This window comes from Cygnus atratus, chromosome 2 (assembly GCF_013377495.2).
Source record: "Cygnus atratus isolate AKBS03 ecotype Queensland, Australia chromosome 2, CAtr_DNAZoo_HiC_assembly, whole genome shotgun sequence".
Taxonomy (NCBI): domain Eukaryota; kingdom Metazoa; phylum Chordata; class Aves; order Anseriformes; family Anatidae; genus Cygnus; species Cygnus atratus.
Window position 1 is genome coordinate 64,452,480 of NC_066363.1, and position 22,392 is coordinate 64,474,871.

A 22,392-nucleotide genomic window follows, 5' to 3' on the forward strand; every position below is an offset into this window, starting at 1 on the left:
CCTTCCATGCTGCCTGTCCCTTCTGAAGAGCCTATAGCCAGTCATTGCAGCACTCCGGTCACGGGAGTGGTCCCACCACATTTCAGTGATGGCAACCAAGTCATAGCTTGCCTTATGCATGATGGCTTCCAGCTCCTCTTGTTTGTTGCCCATGCTGCATGCATTAGTGTAGATGCACTTCAGCTGGGCCATTGCCTTCTCCCTGGGCCCTGACATTGTTCCCCCTGGTACACCTCTAACGAGCCTTATTTCATCCCTGTCCCCCTTCTTTCCTAGTTTAAAGCCCTCTCAATGAGCCCTGCCAGCTCCTGGGCTAGGATCCGTTTTCCCCTTAGAGATAACTGGGACCCATCTGCAGTTGTCAGGCTGGGTGCTGAGTAAAATGCCTTGTGGTCAAAAAAAAAAATTTGTGTTGGCACCAGCCTCTGAGCCATGTGTTTATCAGGTGGGCTTTCCACGCCCTCTCTGTACCCCTCCCTGCCACTGTAGGGATGGAGGGAAACACTACCTGTACTCCCGCTCCATCTATTAATCGTCCCAGTTCCCTAAAGTCCCGTTTGATAGCCTTCAGGCTTCTCTCAGCAATTTCATCATTGCCAGCCTGGACTATCAATAGAGGATAGTAGTTAGAGGGGCGAACCAGGTTAGGAAGGTTTCTGGCAATGTCCCTGACCCTGGCCCCAGGGAGGCAGCAGACTTCCCTACGGGTAGGGTCAGGTCGACAAATAGGGCCTTCTGTTCCCCTGAGAAGAGAGTCACCTACAATGATCACCCTTCTTTCTTTCTTAGTGGAGGCAGTCTTGAGCCGTGGAGTTGACTTCCTCACTCCAGGCATCCTCCTGGGTGGATTTTTGACCACATCCTCACCCACCAGTCTCTCAAGCTCCAAGGCCTCATACCTGTTGTGTAAGGGCACCTGGGAAGACGAGGCCGGTAGGGAGAGGGGTTGTCTGCAACGTCGAGCAGGGACCTGTTTCCATTCCTCCTCATCTTCTAGGTCCCCTCCCTCTACTCAACAGTGACAGGGCAGAGGGTCCACCACTATTTGGGGTGTCTCACCCTGGTGCCTTTCCTTCAGGCCTTGCAGGGAGTTGCTCCACCAGTCTGTCTCCTGCTCACACTCCCTGATGGCCCTCAACCTCTCCACCTCCTCGAGCTCTGCCACCAGGCTGAGCAGGTCATCCACCTGCTCACATCTCACACACACAGTGTCTCTGCCGCCCTCAGATGGCAGCAACAGGCTCAGGCACTCTGTGCAACCAGAGACCTGAACTGCCGCATTTTTGAGCGGGCACTCAGTCTGGGTGGCCACAAACTTTCTAGAAAGAGCTCTCCGCCTAGTGGAGACCATTGCGGTTTACCTATAGGTAGACAGCCGGTAGATGAGTTGTTCCCGTGAGCAGGGCGTAACCCTCTGCCCTGCCTCAGCGAACTGCCACGCCACACCCTGACCGATCCGCCACGCCCTGTTTGCCCATCCTGGTCGCTGCGCTCCCCAGGGGCTGCCTTTGAACGTCAGGGGAGGGGGCGCTGCTGGCTCCGCCCATACTCGTCAGCCTCCCTCACGAGGGCTGCCGGGTACTGGCGGCTCCCTCGGCTGCCTCGAGTGGCCTCGATGCCGCAAAAAAGCCCTGCCCCGCTGCAGAACATGTCCGCCCCCGAACCGATTGCCTCGGCGAGAGGGGCAGACACGTTCTGCACATCATCTATGTATACATCTTTGCAAGTGCTCAATTTAGCATCTGTTTCCTATGTCAGCGAAAAACAGTATTTGTTCAAGAAGTGTTTGAAATAAAAGCTGAAGTTTTAATTAAAAAAAGTTTACCTGCTAGTCAAACTGAGGTGTAAAAGGAATTGCACAGGCAGTGGAAGCAGGTACATGTGGCTTGAGAAGAGTACAGGGATGCTGTCCAGATGTGCAGAGATGGGATCAGGAAACCCCAAGCACAAACAGGGCTTGGCAAGGGACACAAATTAAAACAAGAAGGGATTCTATAGGTACATTAGTCAGAAAAGAAAGGCCATGAAGAATATACCACCTCTTGACAAATGAGAAGGGAGAACTAGTAACAACAAACACGGAGAAGGCTGAGACAAAGAAGCTGTTGAGTACCTCAGTCTTAACTGCCAGTCAGGCTTCCCACATCTCTTGAATCCTGAATCTCTAGACAATGGCTATGTGAGCAAAGTCCCTCCCACCATACGCAAAGCGCAGGTTCAAGACCACCTGATAAAACTTTTAAGTTTTTTAAGTTTAAGTCCATGGGGTCCAATGACATGCCTCCCAGGATCCTGAGGGAATTGGCTGATATAGTTGTCAGGCCACTCCCCAACATATTTGAAAAGTCCTGGCAGTCAGGCAAAGTCCCCGGTGACTGGAAAAAAAAGAATCATCACTCCCATTTTTATAAAGGTTCAGAAGGAGGACCTGTGGAATTACAGACCAGTGAGCCCCACCTCTGTGCCTGGCAAGATCATGGAGCAGATCCTGCTGAAAACAGCATCAAGGCACATCCAAGACAAGGTGGTGATCTGAGACAGCCAGCATTGCTTCACCAAGGGCAAATTGTGCCTGACCAATCTGGTGCCTTCTGTGAGGGAGTGACTGCATCAGCTGACAAGGGAAGACCAATTAATGTCATCTACCTGGACTTATGTAAGGCCTTTGACATGGTCCCACATGACGTCCTGGTCTCCAAATTGGAGAAAGATGGATTTGAAGGGTAGACCATTCAGTGGATAAGGAATTGACTCAATGGCCACACCCAAAGAGTGGTGGTCAATGGCTCTATGTCCAGGTGGAGGCCGGTGATGAATGCTGTCCCTCTGGGGTCTGTCTTGGGACTGGTACTGTTTAATATCCTTATCAATGACACAGACAGTGGGATCAAGTGCACCCTCAGCAAGTTTGCAGATGACACCAAGCTGAGCCATAGTTGATACAACAGGAGGAAGGGATGCCATTCAAAGGGCCCTGGACAGGCTGAAGAAGTGGGCCCATGTGAAACTAATGAGGTTCAACAAGTCCAAGTGCAAGGTGCTGCACCTGGGTTGGGGCAATCCCAGACAGGAGTACAGACTGGGTGAAGAACTCATTGAGAGCAGCCCTGCGGAGACAGACTTTGGGGTTCTGGTGGACAAAATGCTTGGCATGAGCCAGCAGTATGCACTCGCAGCCCACAAGGCCAACTGCATCTTGGGCTGCATCTAAAGAGGAGTGGCCAGCAGGTTGAGGGGGGGTTGGATTGTCCCCCTCTACTCTGCCCTTGTGAGGCCCCACTTGGAGTACTGCAACCAAGTCTAGGGCCCCCAGCCCAAAAAAGTTGTATATCTGTTACAGTGGGTCCAGAGGAGGGCTACAAAGTCGATCAGAAGGTTGGAGTACCTCCCCTACAAAGAAAGGTTGAGTGAGGTGGGGATGTTCAGCCTGGAGAAGAGAAGACTCCAGGGAGACCTCATTGCAGCCTTTCAATAGGTAAATGGAGCTTATAAAAAGAGGTTACATGAACTTTTTACTCAGGCAGATAATGATAGAACAGGGAGGAATGGTTTTAAACTAAAAGAGGAGAGATTTAGATATTAAGGAGAAATTCTTCACTAAGAAGATGGTGAGGCACTGGAACAGGCTGCCCAGAGAAGTTGTGGATGCCCCATCCCTGGAAGTGTTCAGTGCCAGGTTAGATGGGGCTTTGAGCAACCTGGTCTAGTGGGAGGTGTCCCTGCCCATGTCAGGAGGGTTGGAAGTAGATGATCTTTAAAGGTCCCTTCTGACCCAAGCCATTCTACGATTCTATTTTATGATTGTTTTCCTCGTGGATCAGTACTGGGACCAGTACCATTTAACATCTTTGTCAGTGACACAGACAGTGGGATTGTGCGTACCCTCAGCGAGTTTGCAGATGACACCAAGCTGTGTGGTGTGGTTGCCATACTGGAAGAAAGAGATGCCATCCAGATGGACCTAGGTTTGACAGGTGGCCCCCATGAATGTTGTGAAGTTCATCAAGACCAAGTGCAAGGACCTGCACCTGAGTCAGGGCAATCCCATGCACAAATACAGGCTGGGTGGAGAATGGATTGAGAGCAGCTCTGAGGAGAAGGATTTGTGGTGTTGGTTGAGCTGGCTTTGTGTACTTACAGCCCAGAAAGCCAACCGTATGGCTAGGCTGCATGAAGACTAACATGACCAGCAGGTTGAGGGAGGTGATTTGTCCTCTCTACTCTGCTCTACAATTCTGTGATTCTTGTGAGACCCCACCTAGAGTACTGAGTTCCGCTCTGGGGCCCTAACATAGGAAGGACATGGACCTCTGGAGCCCTTCTGCTATGAAATCAGGCTGAGGGAGTTGGGGTTGTTTTGACTGTTCTCCAGTCTGACAGGTCTGGGGAGAACTTATAGCAGCCTTCCAGTACTTAAAAAGGGCCTACAAGAAGACAGGGAAAGACTCTTTATCAGGGATTGTAGTGATAGGACAAGGAGTAATGGTTTTAAACTAAAAGAGTGTAGTTTTATATTAGATATTAGGAATTCTTCACTATGAAGGTGGTGAGGCAGTGGCCCAGGTTATCCAGAGAAATTGTGGATGCCCCATCCCTGGAATTGTTTAAGGCCACATTGGATAGGGCTTTGAGCAACCTGGTCTTGTGGGAGGTGTCCCTGCCCACTGACAGTAATAAGGGAAAAACATTTGCAAAGCAGCATATTGATTTGCAATATTAAACAATTCTTTACCTGCAAGATCTCTCTTAAACAACCAACCAAACAAAAAACCCCTCAAGCTTCAAAGGATTAGGAAAAAATGGTAAAAGTTGATAGGACACTTTAAAAAAGGTTTATACAACTAAGCTCTTGAAATTCATTGCTGACATACCTCATTCCTGCTTCTTTCTATTAGCCCCAGTTTCCATTCTTTCCCTAAAGAGGGAGTGTACCTATACAGATAATTATTATCTTAGGCTTGTTAATAACCAGCAAGATGTTAGAAGTGGAGGCCTAAATCTATTAACCTTAGAAAACGTTTGTAGAAGGTCTCTCCTCTGATATAGTAGACGTCATCCTAGCATCAAGTTTTTGGTGAACACTCAGACAAGCTTAGGAAAAAAGTTACAAACAACCCTGTATTTTAATCAAATTTCTCCGTATGAGGAGAAATTACTTCTTTACATCAGAATCCAATGAGAAGTTTTGCTAAAAATGCATACATTTCGGGAAGCAAGACTGGTATCCCAAAAACAAATAGAGAAATGAAAATGCCCAATGAGAATAGCAGTACTTCTTCATGGCAAATAACATTTTAAAACAAAACATAAGATGGAGAATTAATTCATTTAAAAAAAGCAGATTCTTTCTTTACAGTTTTTAAACATTTCCATCCATAATGTTTTTAAAGCAAGGTTCCTTACCACCTAAGATTTTGTATTCTATAACATTTACCAATGAAGCAAGATTACTGGAAGTCTGGTACAACCACTGGAGAATAACATTGGAAGTTCGTAAGTAAATTTACCAATTAACGCTCAATAAAACCAGAAGGGATAGTGTGGCAACTATCTAATCAAGCCTACAATACACTTCAGACTATCCTTGAATGAAGCAAGATACTTTTTTCCAGAGTTAGAGCTCTTCCAAAGGGAAGGAAAGAGGAAGCTGAATATTAACGATGTTCACCAAAAACAAACCTTTCTCCTCCTCCCCCCAGACGTGAACAATACATTAATTTTCAGTTACATATGCACCGATACAGATGTTGAGATAGATGCGTTGCTAATAAAAATTTTGGTTTTTGATTTACAAACCAACGAAATCACTGAAAATGAAGAGAAAAAAACAAATGAAGACAAGTCTAGTGTAAGAATTACGAACACTCAGAAATGAAACAATCTTTTCAATAAACTTTAAAAATACATGGGAAAGGGCAGAAGATTTTACTTACCTGGAAGGTGATTAGGATAACTACATTATAAAACATAAGTCCTTTTAAAAAAATCTTACTGCATTTATATTTTACATACTATAGTGCATCTGAGAAATACAATTATTCTAGATTCTGCACAAATTGTAGTGTTTAATTTTACCCAACAATTTATTCATCAGTTCTGGAACCCCTTACTAAACCTGAGAACCTCTGCAAGTGAGGATTAATTTATTTAAAATATGTATATAAAGCTTAAAACATAATTTTTGTTACGTATACTGTTTAGAGTTCATAATGTTAGTTGGAAATACCAGTATTCAGACATGTCGATAACTGAGAAGGATTAGAAGAGCTATACAAGCTAACTAACTTTGTGTCTAAATGTCTTTTTCATAATTGAAGAGGAACAAGTTTGTCTATTAAACTGATCCTGAAAAGGTTTAAGGTGACGATCATAACCCAGAATGCCTAGAAAGCGATTTCTGCCAGCAGACTGGCTGTTAGGCTGCTATGCTTGCAGAAAACAATATAACTAGTTCCAATGTACAGAAATTTAATTATTTAGAAAAGTAATCAAGTAATCTATGCAGCTTCAGGCCAAAAAAAAAAAAAGAGAAGCCTTATTTTTAAAGAGATCCGCTTTACCTTTATACAAATCTCCTTTAGCTCAAATTATATCTTGTCTTTTATTCAAACAATCTAATAATCGATGACAAAAATTCCATCTCGCCTTAAGTCATATAAATCATTACAAGAAAACAGACACTTGACACAAAACTCCAAACATTACTTCTCATTCCAGCTTTGACCACTCATCATCTGACCATTCATTATTTAAGATAAAACTGTTGATTACCTGGAACGACACCATTTGTTGCTATTGCACTCATTGAAATTGCAGTTAGCATAGTCTGTGGATAATGAAATAAAGAAAAAATTTTAAATTGAAAGTTTTTGAAATACAGGACAAGACAAAATGATCTAAGTGTAATTAAGAATGTATTTATTTTTTAATAAAATGTTACAACAACCAAAAGCAGTCATATCTTTGGTTAGGGATTTCCATGTAAATTGAGTACTAAATTAACTAAATCTTCCAGTAGAAGATTTAGATGCTTCAGACAGCCTTCAAATAGATTGGAAGAGTACAGCCCACTGAGTATACTTAAAAATAAGAGATGTTTTCATTCCAATTAAATAGTATTAACCAACTAGTCAAGGATCATTGCTACAACAGTATCATCTACTAGTGGTTTTACATCCCACAAAATGAATTTATGAACATGATACTAGTAATTTATGTTTCAGTTGTTCTGAAGTAGTGAAAAATGAAACTGTTCAGGACTCAATATATATCATTAAATGTTTGCTAAAAGCTGATTCAATAAAAATTCATAAAATACCTCAAGCTAAAACTTACTGTGTTTGGCTCAGAGAAAACCCCATACAGGCTGAAATGATGTGACATTCAGTGCATATATTTAAATATAATAGAAGATATTGTCATCTCAACCCATTCCATGTCTCTCAATTGCACTGATATTTAAATTTCACAGAGATATTTAACTTTTATGGAGAAATCTTGCTCTGCTTATTTATACACGAGAAGGCAGCAGCATTCTGGTAACAGAGTAAGTAAACTAATAACAAAGAAAAAAGTTTAGCTTACACAAGCACAACACATGAACACGATGATGAAAGACTCGAGAACTCCAGCTGTTCCTACAATCCATGTCAAACGTAGGAACAGAATGACTCCTAAGATGTTTTGCAAGCAGGGCAGGTACACACCAATAAAAGTGCCCATTCGTGGAACCTGGAAACAGAGACCGTAAATCCCTTTGCACTAAACAAAGTCCATAAGTACTTTCTCCTTCAAACACTTAACACAAGTACTCCATGAACAAACACCAAATAAGATTGAGTGGTAGCTTCAGAATTTCCAGCTTCACAAACATTCATATACTAGTTGTTCAGAAAGATTCCTGAAAAGACAGAATTATTTGTGATAGCAAAACCTACTTTTCCTTAGGAAGTAGGATGAAATCTTCATAAATCTTCGCTGTCTCTTGGTTACAAAACTTCACACAACTTCTTCCAAAATACCAGTTACAGGCTACTGGTGAGAGAATTTACTGGCATTATCAAAATACTGAATATACTCAGTAAAAAGTTGATCACTAATTGGCCTGCGTCTAGCCCACAAAATTTTAGACATTTTTATTTTTTGTAAGTTGAAAACAGCAAAAAAAAAAAATAGGAGTGAAGATGATATAACAAGACCAGAAGAAATACAGACCTGACTACATTTTATTTTTGCAAAAGAGTTGTAAGAACTGCTGTTACATAGGCACTTCGTTGAAGTCAGGCCTTTTCTGTTGAAGTACTCAACTTTGAAGCAGTACACAGTAGGTCTCCAGGTAAAGAAGTTAGTCTTAAATCAAATCTCAGGCTGTGATAAAAGCAGTCAATTCAGATTAGCAAGCAAGCGTTGCACTAAGTTTCCAAGTACTTAAAAGGACACAATGTCACTCAGACTATAACCAATATGATTAAAAAAAGTTAATGTCTATGTGCAACATCAGTGTTACTATCTCAGTTATCATGGAATTATAGAATGGTTAATGTTGAAAGGGACCTCTGGTCAAATGCCACCTAAGACAGGTTGCCCAGGACCACATATAGACAGCTTTTATAAACAGCTTTTCAAGATCTGCCAAGAGGGACATCCCACAACCACTATGGGAGACCTGTGCCAGTGCTCTACCACCTGCACAGTAAAGAAGTGCTTCTTGATGTTTAGATAGAACCTCTTGTGTTCTAGTTTGTGACCACTGCCTCCTGTCCTGGCACTGAACACCACTGAAAATAGCATGGCTCTATCTTCATTGCGTCCTCCCTTCAGGTTTTTATATATGTTGATGAGATCCCTCCTAAGCTTCCTCTTCTCCAGGCTGAACACTTCCAACTCTCGCTGCCTCTCCTCATAGGAGAGCTGCTCCAATTCCATATTATGCTGCTCTGCCAGGCTACTACTTAACTATCAATTAATTTCAAACACTAAAGTGGAAGAAAAAAATAAAACACCACACATACAAATCATACTTTCAAGCCACTATTTGGTGGAATACAAGTACACTGTTCATTTGGCCAGTCACTTCCAGATGGACTAACACTGTGCTGCATTAACAAAACTCTGCAGCAGTGGGCTGGAGGACTAGGATCACACTAAGAACAGTGCGAAGTATCAGTATTGGTTCTCATATGTCAAACTACACCTTCAAATGAAAAGAAAAATGCAGAAGAAACAAAGACAAATGAAGAACAGCAAAAAGCTAAAGCTGGACTTTATTCCATGCCATTGCTCACTATTCCAGTATCAAATTCCTGTACCTGTCAAGTCTTAATGCAAACCATTCTAGTGCAAATATTCAGGCATCATACTATGAAACTCTCCTCCAGTCAAAGAAGTTCCAGGTACAGCCTTATTTTCATACACCTTTTGATGTTTTCTGCAACGTGCTAATTTCCTTCTACTCCTTCAGTGTATTCCTCTATGACTTCAGTGGCAGGGAGGCATACTGAGAGGACCTGGAAAGGCCAGCTGATAAATACATGGCTGAGAGGCTGGCCGTTGCAGGAATTTATTTATTTTTTGATTGTGGAAAGGTTTACTTGACACCTGGCCTGATGGCTGCTGATGGGTCCCACCTGTCTCAAAGGGGGAAATGGATCCTAGCCCAGGAGTTAGCAAGGCTCATTGAGAGGCCTTTAAACTAGGTACAAAGGGGGACAAGGAAGAAATGAGGCTCGAGAGAAATGAGTCTGGGGTAGCGATGCTGGGGCTGGGGGTTAGGGCAGTGGTGCAACTGAAGTGCATTTACACCAATGCACGCAGCATGGGCAACAAACAGGAGGAGCTGGAAGCCATGGTGCAGCAGGCAAACTATGACTTAGTAGGACCACTCCCACAACTGAAGCACCATGATGGGTGGCCATAAGCTCTTCAGAAGGGACAGGCAACAAAGGAGGGGCAGTGGCATGTCTATATTAGAGGGTGTTTCGATGTTGTAGAGCTCAGAGTTGGGAATGATAAGGTAGAGTCCCTATGGGTTAGGATCAGCAGGAAGGCCAACAAGGCAAACATCCTGCTGGGGGTCTGTTATAGACCACCAAACCAGAATGAAGAGACAGATGAGGCATTCTACAAGCAGCTGGCGGAAGTCAAGCAATCACCAGCTTTTGTTCTCACAGGGGACTTCAACTTCCCAGACATATGCTGGAAATACAATACAGCCCTGAGGAAGCAGTCTAGGAGGCTCCTGGAGTGTGTGGAAGATAGCTTCCTGGCTCAGCTGGTTAGTGAGCCTACTGGGGAGTGTCCCACTAGACCTGCTGTTCACAGAGAAGGACTGGTGGGAGATGTGGTGGTTGGGAGCTGTCTTGGGCAGAGCCACCATGCAATGGTGGTCTATTATTGGTGAAGTTTGGGGGGGGGGGGGCATGTGTCAATAAAACTTCTACCTTGGACTTCCGGAGGGCAGACATTGAATTGTTCAGGACACTGACAGGGAGGGTCCCTCAGGAGTCAGTCCTGAAGAGCAAAGTGGTCCAGGAAGGATGGATGGCCCTCAAGAAGCAAGTCTTCAAGGTACAAGATCAGGCTGTTCCCTCTGTGCCATAAGATGAGCTGGCGGGGAAGATGACTGGCTTGGCTTAACAGGGAACTTTTACTGAGTGTCTGGGAGAAAAAGAGAGTTTGTGTCCAATGGAAGAAGGGACAGGCAGCTCATGGAGAGTAGAAGGAAGTTACCAGCATATGCAGAGAAAAAAAATCAGAAAGGCTAAAGCCCAACACGAGCTCAGCCTGGCCACTATGGTTAAGGATAACAAAAAAGGTTTTTATATTAACGGCAAGAGGAGGGCCAAGGAGAATCTCCACCCTTTGCTGGATGCGGGGTGGGGGGACATGACTGATGAGGATAAGGAAAGGGCTGAGGTTCTTAATGCCTTCTTTACATCTGTCTTTACCAGTCAGAGTACTCAGCATCCTGAACTGGAAACTTGGGACAGGGAGCAGAAGAAACCCCCTGCAGTTCAGGTGGAAGCAGAGACCTGTTGCTCCACCAGGACTGTCAGAAGTCCATGGGGCTAGATAGGATCCACCTGAAGGTGCTGAGGAAGTTGGCAGATGTTCAAACACCACTTCCTCCGAGCTCAAGATCAGTGATTCCTTACAAGAAAGAAGTTGAGCAAGGGGGGCAGGAGACCTGCATGGATGGGTAAGGAGCTTTTAGGAAAACTTAAACAGAAGAAGAAAGCATACATGATGTGGAGGAAGGGACAGACCACTTGGGTGGAATATAAGAACATTGCCAGAGAATGCAGGGGTACAATTGGGAACGCCAAGGGCTGGTTAGAATTAAATTTAGCAAAAGACATAAAGGACAACAAGAAGGACTTCTTCAAATACATCAGCAGCAAGAGACTAAGGAAAATGTGGGTGCACTGCTAAATGAGGTGGGTGACTTAGCGACAGCAGATATAGAGAAGGCAGAGTTACTGAATGCCTTGTTTGCTTCAGTCTACACTGCTAAGTCTAGCTCCCACACACTACAAAGACCGGAAACGAGAGAAAACAGAGAGAGAAAACGTGGAGAGAGGAAGACGTTCCCCTGGTTGAAGAGGATTCAGTTAGAGTTTAGACAAGCTAGACACCCACAAATCTATGGGCTCTGATTGAATGCACCCGAGGGTGCTGAAGGAGTTGGCAAATGTAATTGCCAAGCTGCTTTCCATCATCTATCAGCAGTCATGGCCATTTGGAGAGGTCCTGGATGGCTGGAGACTTGCTAATGTGATGCCTATCTATGGGAAGGGTCGTAAGGAGGACCTGGGGAACTACAGGTCTATCAGCCTGACCTCAGTGCCAGGAAAGGCAAGGGAACAGGTCATCTTGAATGCACACAGCATGTGGGGGACAACCAAGGGATCAGGCCCAGTCAGCACAGGTTCGTGAAAGGCAAGTCCTGCCTGACCAACCTCATTGCCCTCTATGACCGGGTGACCTGCCTGGTGGATGAGGGAAAGGCTGTTGATGTAGTCTACCTAGACTTCAGCATGGCCTTTGACATGGTCTCCCACAGTATTCTCCTGGAGAAGCCGGCAGCCCATGGTGTGGATAGGTACGCTCTTTGCTGGGTTAAAAACTGGTCGGACAGCTGGGCCCAGAGAGTGGTGGTGAATGGAGTGAAATCTAGCTGGTGACCAGTCACGGGTGGTGTTCCTCAGAGGTCGATGTTGGGGCCCACCCTCTTCAATATCTTTATTGATGATTTGGTTGAGGGAATTGAGTGTGCCCTCAGTAAGTTTGCAGAGGGCACCAAGCTGGGGGGAAGTGTCGATCCTCCAGAGGGTAGGAAGGCCCTGCAGAGGGACCTGGACAGGATGGGTCGATGGGCAGAGGCCAATGGGACATGTTCAACACATCTAAGTGCCGGGTCCTGCACTTTGGTCACAACTACCCCATGCAGCGCTACAGGCTTGGGGCAGAGTGGCTGGAAAGCTGTGCAGAGGAAAAGGATCTGGGGATGTTGGTCGACACTCGCCTGAACATGAGCCGGCCGTGTGCCCAGGTGGCCAAGAAGGACAACGGCATGCTGTTTTGTATCAGGAATAGCGTAGCCAGCAGGACCAGAAAGGTGATCGTACCCCTGCACTCTGCTCTGGTGAGGCCACACCCCAAGTACTGTGTTCAGTTTTGGGCCCCTCACTAGAAGGAAGACATCAAGGTCCTGGAATGTGCCCAGAGAAGGGCCACGAAGCTGGTGAAGGGTCTGGAGCACAAGTCCCATGAGGAGCAGCTGAGGGAACCGGGGTTGTTTAGTGTGGAGAAGAGCAGGCTCAGGGGAGACCTTAAAGCTCTCTACAACTACCTGAAAGGAAGGTGTGGGGAGCTGGGGGTCAGCCTCTTCTTGCAGATGACTAGAGACAGGACTAGAGGGAATGGCCTCAAGTTGCACCAGGGGAGGTTCAGGTTGGAAATTAGGAGACATTTCTTCACAGAAAGAGTAGTCAGGCATTGGAACGGGTTGTTCAGGGAGGCGGGGAGTCACCATCCCTGGGGGTGTTCAAGGAAAGATTGGATGTGTTGCTTAGGAACATGGTTTAGTGGGTGACATTGGTACTAAGGGGATGGTTGGACCAGATGATCTTAGAGGTCTTTTCCAACTTAATGATTCTATAATTATACAATTCTATTCATTCTTATTCATTTCTACTTCTTCCTCCATAGCTCAATAAAAAAAATAAGAGAAAACAATCCGTAGCAGCACCCCCACTCCTACTGAAAGACAAATAACTTCCAGTACTCTCCTTTTTCCTATGTCTACCCTGAGTTTTCATTCTGTGGTTCATTCTCCAAGCCCTGCCAGTTCCACCTCATCATCCCTCCTTGAATAGAAGTTTTTGTGATTTGTCAGGCTGCATGTTTTTGATCCAGGCTCTCTCCTTCTGAACCGATCCCTCTGCGAAAGGTTGGAAGCAATCTAACATCTTATTGCAGATTGACTAGGTTGCATATACTGCTTTCCTAGAGGTCTAGATAGGCATTTTGGGTATCCAGCAGACAATCCTCAGAGATTTTAGCTGTTATCTTCGAGCAAATATGTTTAGAAATGTGTTAAAGAGAGCCTTTCCCTCCTCTGAACACGGAAAATATAGAGCTATTAACAGAAGAAAAATGACTTTTTCCAAGTTTTCCTTCAATTTCAACCTGAGATAAAAAATAAAGTGCATCATTAAACCAACCAAAGGAGAAAATTACATTGCATCCTCAAAGCTAGATAAAAATACTTATGTTCATATAAGGATGGAAGGAAGAAGAAAAGAAGGGAAGAGGAAACTGCAATGCTTGCAGTGCTTGCTTTGAGTCCTAGTTTTACACATTTCATCTAGGACTTTTACAGCAAGTTCTTGCTAAAATATGCTGCCAAGAAGAACAAATTAAGATGACTCATTGTGAACACTTCAATTTTAAGTACAGTATTATAAATGTCCTGTTTTCAGGCATCCATTGATTTATTTTTTTTAACCTTGAAAAATATTCCTCTTTTTGTGGCTAGCTTATCAGAAGTTTAAATACCTTGACTTCTTTTCGCTTGGTGTCTTCATCTGCTTCATGTTCCACCACACCTTGAGTCAGATTCGTATAGTTTGCTAGTTTATTAAGAAGAGATGACACCATGGGATTGCTATCCATTTCCTCCTGTTGGGATTTTAAGACAACTGTGCTTATTAAAAAGTCATGATTTTATGATACTACTTCAAACAAACAAACTCAGCAGGTTAGCCCTGACTAACTCAAATCCAGAAACCAGCGTGACAAAATACTAGTCATCTGTCAATCAACAAAAGTTCTAAATCTTTTTAGACGTTCAACACTACAAGGCTATATTGCTTTTTTTTTTTTTTTAAAAAAAGCAAACAATCTTACAATATGCAGCTTGTAAAGCTGGAATATAAGGGAAATCTAGAGAAGGGTCATTATTCTAAAAATTATAAGGTACAATGTTTATGGAATTGTACTAGCAGCATCATTAGACACTAGCTGGATGTTGGAAAAAACACCTAAAGAATTGCCTCTGATAATTCTCTCAAGCACAAAGTATCTTCAGACTTGAAGACCTCTCAGGAACCACAATTCTTAAGGATCGTTCCCAAACCTACTGTTGTAGGCTTACAGATTTTTATCTCAAAACATGCATACTACTTCCAAAGCATGCATTTGTTGAAAATATAGGCACATATATTCTTATCACATGTAATTAAACATAAGTAGTATTACTTAACACAGAAGTCAGCCCATCTTTCTTCAGCCAAATATCTGCTACAAAACCAAAGCATGCTAAAAATCAAAATCCCAAAAGAAGCACATATTATAAAAATATTCCAGGAAAACAGAACTATGAAATTAAATCAAGCATGCAAGATCAAACACTGGGAGGTAGATGAGATTAGAATAGCAAACAGTAGGATATAAGAACTAAGGCATCTTTGCCTGAAGGCATTAAGTCATGATAATCACAGTCAACAAACATTAACTTTTTTGTACTTTTGTACGAAATGTTACAAACAAGTCAGCTGAAAACATGAGACTAGGAAACATACAACAAAATACATGCTATGAAAAGATTGAACACTACATCAGCGATGGTGATGAAGTCACTAGAACGTTTTCAAGAAGACACTATAACAGCATGATCCATAATCTGAGATATGCAAAAGATAGTTTTCTTTATACCATCAGCTGAGGATTTAACATCAGGCAATATTAAAAATAACTGATGCAAGCACATATTCAAAGTAGATTAGGGACAATGAAGAAAAAAGCAGCAGGTATGGACAATTTATCAACACTGAGGAATACAGCGGCTTATTTGAACAACAGGTAATTTAGGATATTAATGAGTTAAGAGTCAGAAGGAGAGAAATTCAGTGACTAAACTCGATCATGGTTTCTGTCAAAAAACTATTAAAAAATTCTGTAAGTGACAAATAGACATTTAATGACTAACAACACTTTGATCTTTAGCACAATCTTCTCTAAGATTTAGTGAGAAGTAGTAAAATCAAGCATTCTGGTCATACAGAAGAAGGGAACTGAAACATGTCTTCTGTGCAAAGATATTTAGAAGAAAGAAGGGAGGAGCGTAAGAGGAAGACAAGAATGGTGGGTTGAATACAACAGCAAGATGAGCAAGCAATGTAACAAAGATCTTGTTTATCAAAGCACCAAAGCAAGACCAGTGGATGCTGCTGGAGTAAAACTTAAGCTAAACTTACTGAAAGTACCATTTCAACGTGAAAACAGCACTTAAGTGTACCATATCAATATACTTTTTTTTTTGCCCTGTAAACGATTGCAATTACTCAGTGAATTAAACAGGCATTAAACTTGCATTATAAATCAGATTTTTATATTAGAAAGCAGAAATAGCTATGCTATACATTGTAACTGGACAATATACTTAAGTCATGGCCTATCACAGCTTATACCTTTGCTTCCTTAAAAATAGTCTGTTTTTCCCCAGTTCAACATAATATATTTCCCAATTCTTTTAATACTTGATAATGCTTTGTTAAAACCACTAGATTAAAACTTTCAGCAGCTATCAACAACTTCTAATTCCTAGATAACCAATTTTAAATGCAAGAAGGCTCATTTCTTCTCTTCACAGCAATGCATACCAATATTTACTGGTTTTGCATATATAAAATAGAATTTAGAAAAAAAATGAGCTTTTTTCTGATTACAGCATTCCAACCTGTTGAAATGTAATGTTTTTCCCACTAAATTTCCCACTGATTTTCCCCCACTACACTAAATTTCAGAAAAAAAGGAGAGGGTTTTCCTTGTTTTCTATCTTATTAGCACAACCTGAATTGAAGGTAAAATAAATTTTCTTATGTAATATTTTATAAAAAAACTTACCTCAAAGAGCGCCATATTCTTCCCTTCATACATATTTCCTCTGTCCATCTCTGCACTCCTAATAAATGGACTACTTTCCCTGGCAATCCCATCCCCTGCTGTAAAACAAAACAACAACAAGGTTTTAGCATAAAAGGGATGTTCAGAAGATACTGTTTTAAGAATATTCCAGAAAGCAAATGGAAATAAAGTCAAATTGCTGCTTCAAAAAGCGGACAATTACAAATTATCTATCTTGATAAGGAATCACCATTCTGAAAAATCTACAGATCACTTGATGTAGCTATACTGTTTTAAAAAGATATAATTAGCTTTTTTTTTCTGTTGTTTTTGTTTGCCTTTTTGTTTTTGAAGTCTTAGGTTTCCAAAAATGAAGGGGTTCCCAAGGGTTAGTTCAAGAAGGTCTGAGTCAGTTGCAGAGACTGTGTCCACATATAAAGAAATAAAATTTAAATTAACACTCTATAAAGGTTAGTCTATTTTGTCTTTTAAACTTCTTCATATTATCACCTCTCTAGTTTACTTAAAAGCTCTCATTAATAGAACTTGACATAAACCTTTGGGGGATGTGGGGGGCATATTATGCTAGCCTAACTTTTCCGTACTTTATGGACTCCATTCAAAAAAACAAACACTTCTGTAGTGTTGAGGCAGGAATTTATGCAAAAAGCTACAAAAGAATTCTTTTTAGAAAAGCTGCAAAAGTTGTGGGGATCTAGGATTCTTGGGGTCTAATATCTATGATTCTCCTATGAGATGCCATACTTATTCTATTCCTTATTGAAATATCAATCTCACAAAGCTGTAGATCTGCTCTAAAACACCTTTTTTTAAAAGATACAGCATCACTTCCACTAATTTCCAGTCCATGCAATACAAGAGGCGTTATGTGCTTGTAACTGTCACAACACTGGAATTCCCAAATAGCTTCAAGTCCTTTGCTTGTGCTTTTTGGCCTATATTTACAAGTTACAGCAATAACACCTACATAGTCTCTTCACCACAGAATTAAAAAAGAGCTGGAGAACAAACTGTTCTTTTCCATGTGTTCTCTACTCTATCCTCCCAGGGCACTTCCCCCCCCCCCAAAGTCCCAGAACAATGTTATTACTAAGATAGACAGCAGAAGGCAGTCACGGCACCTCAAGTACCATCCTGGTTGTAATAAGAAAAATAGATCTCAGTCCTTCAAGCAGATGAGACAGAATATCCTTCAGGAATGTTGTCAACCAGTCTTCATAGCTCCCTTAGCTTCACGGTATCACAATACTTACTAGTATCAAGACAGAGAGATTCAAAAGATAGCTGTTGTCCATTAGGCCTCCAGAATTTATTCCATGGTCCAGTGAAGATTCATCCACAATCTACTGTTCTTATCTAGGGTTCCACCATAATGTCCAGCTTTCATTTTTCTGTTTCTCTACTTAAGGTTATGATTTTTTTGTTTCTCTACTTAAGCTTATTGCTGATAAGCTTACCATCGATCCCACTGCTTCAAGTCCTACAACCTGAATAATTCCCACTCCTCTTCACTGACCAGCTATCAAGCTTGTGTGTAGGCTTGTTATTTGATTGTTGTTGTTGGCGAGGGGGGAGGGAAGGGAGAAGGTTGTTTTGTGTGGTGTGCATTTTGTTGTTTTTTGTTTGCTTTTTATAGAGCATGATGGAATGTGCCAGTTTAGTATATGATTGTCAGAGAAATCGGCTTTTATCAGCTCCATTACACTGTTTTTCCTATGTAAGACACGTATCTGCGAACAGAGAATGATGAAGACATGTCTCAAGTTTGGGAGGCAATATTGAGAAAGGCCATAGATCCATAGTCCATGCCCTCCCATACACACCTTTTTTTTCCTTTTTATAAAAAAAGGATTGCAGAGTTTCAAAAATGGATAATGATTTCCAATTCCAGTGACCACCAGCAGATGCCATGCCATTAAGGAACGGTTTTGTCCTCCACACAACTGTCATATTATCAGAACTCACAGATCCATATTCATAAAACTCTACGCAAAAAATCCATATTCATCTTCCTTCTCATCTTTGCATCACGTGCATCATCTCTTCTCCTCATTAACGCCTCAGTACTGCATACCTGCAAAGTACTATTCTCTCCAGTTCATTACTCTTACAACTGCTTGGTTTCCATAGGCCAAGTTCCAGACAATAAACAACACATCCAGATTTGCAGTTTTACCCAAGCCTCTCTAGTACAATTAATGAGAAGAGCAACTATAGCTATTATAACAACCCAGCCCCAAAACCAATCTATCAGTTTTCCAATTGCAGATGCAATGTAACCCACACAAGTTATTACAAACTGTCCTAGGGTTGTGTTAGCCCAAAGTTCAGAACTGCCAAGGTTATCAAATAATTTCTCATTAACATTTCCATGCACCAAACAAAACTTATGTTTGAAATAAATCTGCATTCAAAGTGTTGGTCATGAAGCCAAAGAAGCACATTGTTCAAATTCTCATTCCTCAGAAGTTTCGTGAAGAATAGTGACCCTCACAACCATTGATAGGTAGAATACTTTAAGGTACATTACCAATAAAAAATTTCTAAACAAATCCTAACAAGTCGATTTTATGCAGCACAAGACAGAGCTCAACAGTACAGATTTACAGTCAACGTAAACAGGCAGAGACCACTCTGTCACAAAAAAGGTGTCCCTCTCATCTTATAACTTACCCAATCCTGGTCCTCACACAAACAGAACTGTAAACTATTCAGCAGGGGTTGGTGGAGTAATACAGAGTTCAGAGAGAACTATTTTGCTTTTATTTTCATTTTTTGCTGCAATTTTGAATCCAGTTGAGTTTGTGTGTTCACTACACAAGTGCTTATGCTGTCACTACAGAGACAAGAATAAGCAGCCTGAGTAAGCAAACACTTCTTTAGCACTAATGCCAATCTAACTAAATCATAGAACGACAGTAACAGTTCTGCCCTCACCCTCCTCCTCCACAATTCAAAAGAGTTGGAACATTAAAAAAAGTATTACAGGTATCTTGTCTTAGGCAAAATGACAGACCAGAGCTTGGGAATTGAGAAGGCAAACAGTCATCTAAGTGATCCTAAATTTGCACTGAGATGCCTGTTCAAGAGATTAAGGACAAAAATATTAGACCATCTAATCTTATTTCCTGTCTTTACACAGGTTACAGAATTTCATTAGGCTCTACAACTTTGACAAAACAAATTGAAATAAAAATAAAATGGTAGATATTTTCCTGTTATGATTAATGTTTTTTAATTAGAGGAAAAATCTCAAAGAATTGTTCCTTATTTCTACATTTGAATTTGGATCTTCAAATTTATATCTGTAACTTCCCAGTACACCTTCCAAATTTAACCACTTGCACTCAGTATTTTCCATCTGTGAAGGTTATAATACTCATCAAGTTTCTCAAACTTCTTTTGGAAAAACTAAACCAACTAAGCTCATAAAGCATTCTCCTAATCTTCAGTCATTTTTGTGGCAACATCCTTTCCAGTTTAATATATATAAGAAAAATATAAACTCTAAAAAAATCAAATACAGCCTTCTACAGTCTCAGTTGTGCTATTTACAGAAGTATAATAATCACCTTTCGACTGCAAGGATCATGCCCTTTACCACAGCATTAAATCAAGATCATGCTATTCTATTCCAGTCTGACCCCTAAATCCTTTCCAGATTCACTGGTTCCTCACTGTTCCACACTATACCTGTCACATACTGTTCACATTCAAGAAATGGTCCTATTTGCCTTTGTATTCAAACAAATTTTGTCCAAACAAGCCCATTTGGCAAGCATCTACCTCTCCTGTTATACTGTAACAAATCAACATTAATCTGAAAAAGAAAAGCAGGTTATTTTTTAAATGGCAAAAGAATACAGATATTTCTCACTTCTCTGAAAACTATCTAAATTGAACCATATGGCCACGAATCAGCTTGGCCTTGATAAGTTCTCTAACAAACTAAGCAACAGGTACATTTAAAAAAAAAAAAACACTATATTTCAAATGGCAACTCTTAATCACATCCCATGTACATTGAAGTATGATCTGGTTAGCAAGATATAATGATCTTTCTAATAAAAACTATGGTAGGCATTTCATGAAGTTAGTATTGGGTCATATTAAGAACAAACCACTATAAAATGAAAACATGAAGATAAGATGCTGTTTGTAAAAGCAGAAAAAAACATCTATTGTTAATGTAAATAAATATTTTAAGGTTAAAAAAAATTAAAAAGTCACTTAAATATCAAAATGTCATGTTGCCTGTGGCAAAAAGCATAAATTCCATCTTCTTCATAATGCATATTTACTTCCTATATGTCTTTTTTTTAATTAGCAGGCAATAAAAGGACTCAGACAATCTTAAATTAATTTCTTACCCCTCCTACTCCAAAAATGTATAGAAGTATTCTCTAGAGTGCTAAAGTAAACCCAAATTTTTAAAAAACAATTGCCTTACTTAAATTCAAATTAGGAAAAGATATCAATAACTTTGTTTTGAACACATCTTGACCACCATAATTTTTTTTTTTCATTGGATGGGCGTAGGAAGTCAGTGCAATCTACTTCATTTACAAGTCATACTTTTAAAATAAGTGTCTAAATATTTTTAATAAATCAACTAATTTCTTGCATTATCGCCACCAATGACTAGTACAATTTAAGCTTCCTTGAAAAGCTGAACATGATGTACTTAACCTCCTTGTAAATTCTTCATAGGACAGCTATAAGTATTGAACCTGATACTTCAGTAAAATAGTCATTAAAACGCAATACTGTAGATATAAAGAGACTCACTTGGATTTTGCCCACTTTCTTCATTATCTTGCTCATTCATAATTAAAGTAAATCAAATCACTCTTCTCTGCTGATTCTTCATGCATCAAGAATGGAAACAAACTGACAGTTACCTCTTCCCAGCTTTGCTTAAGACCTCAAATCCTGTTTCTTACTAGTAAGGGATTAATCCTGAAACAAATCATTAAGGTTTCATGCACTGTGAACAGGCACATGATAAAGCCGAACTATATGACAGTCACAAACTCTCTGACCAGAATTAAAGCTGCAGGATTTCTGTTAGCAATAAACACTGCTTAGTGAAACGGGCAGGATCAAGTTAATAAAAACCCATCTCTTTACCTAATAATAGCTACTGCTTAAGGTTTTCTTCACATCAAATAAATTCACCTTGAGATACTTTTAAAAAGATTGGTACACACTAACAACAAATAGTAGCAACCTATTTATGTTGTTATCTGTGTATACACAGATTTATGTAGTATCAAAAAAGTTGGTTTTATGCATCAAGTACATATGAACAGATCTCAGGCAAGTATAGTTGCTAAACAATGATTTTATGTAGGAAGAGCTTGTAGTATTGTACTTAAGATGTAGCAGACAAATAAAACACTTGAAAATATAATGCTAGTAACTTTGCAAGCACTCTTTTTAATTTCAAAATACTTGTGTTAAAAAGGGGTCCCCTTTACGACTTGGCTTATAAGTTGTTAATTCTCTTTCAAATTAGATATACCAGTGTTTTCTGGTTTATGCATTAACTTATTTTACACATTCTACACTAGCCTCAAGCAACTTCATACAAACTATTTCAATTCTATTAAACTGATGTTATTGCTTAGAGCAGACTATTTCCTGTGGTCTAATCTTTGCATCAAAACTGAAATCTACTTTTCTCTGTGACCTTAACACTTACACTAAAAAGATGGTCACCTGTGGAAAGGCCAGAAGGCTCCTTCCAGGAACGTTTCCTAAAGCTCCTCGTGCAAGAGCTGCTTTAAGTGAGTGATACTGCAAAAAGCCTGGCTCTTGTCACTCCTCGTTTTGACTCCCACACCTTCACCCCGCCCCGCCCCCCTCCCCCCCCCAAAAAAAAAAAAAAAACAAAACCAGCTTGTGGAACTGAGGAGCACTTGCACTGTATAAGTCTTGCCAGCAGAGGGAGACAGGACTAAT

At 40.9% G+C, this 22,392-nt stretch overlaps 1 protein-coding gene across 2 annotated transcripts in view; it reads right to left on the minus strand.

The window, feature by feature from the left end:
• Nucleotides 1-22,392, minus strand: part of LOC118250902 (solute carrier family 12 member 7-like) — a 79,703-nt gene that overhangs the window by 50,777 nt on the left and 6,534 nt on the right. For both annotated transcript variants that reach the window (XM_035552487.2, XM_035552486.2), the window contains exons 2-5: nt 16,408-16,505; nt 14,059-14,181; nt 7,585-7,731; nt 6,772-6,826 (exon numbers count right to left, since the gene is read on the minus strand). In XM_035552487.2, the coding sequence (XP_035408380.1) occupies nt 6,772-6,826; nt 7,585-7,731; nt 14,059-14,181; nt 16,408-16,505 (423 nt within the window). The remainder of the gene's footprint in view (nt 1-6,771; nt 6,827-7,584; nt 7,732-14,058; nt 14,182-16,407; nt 16,506-22,392) is intronic.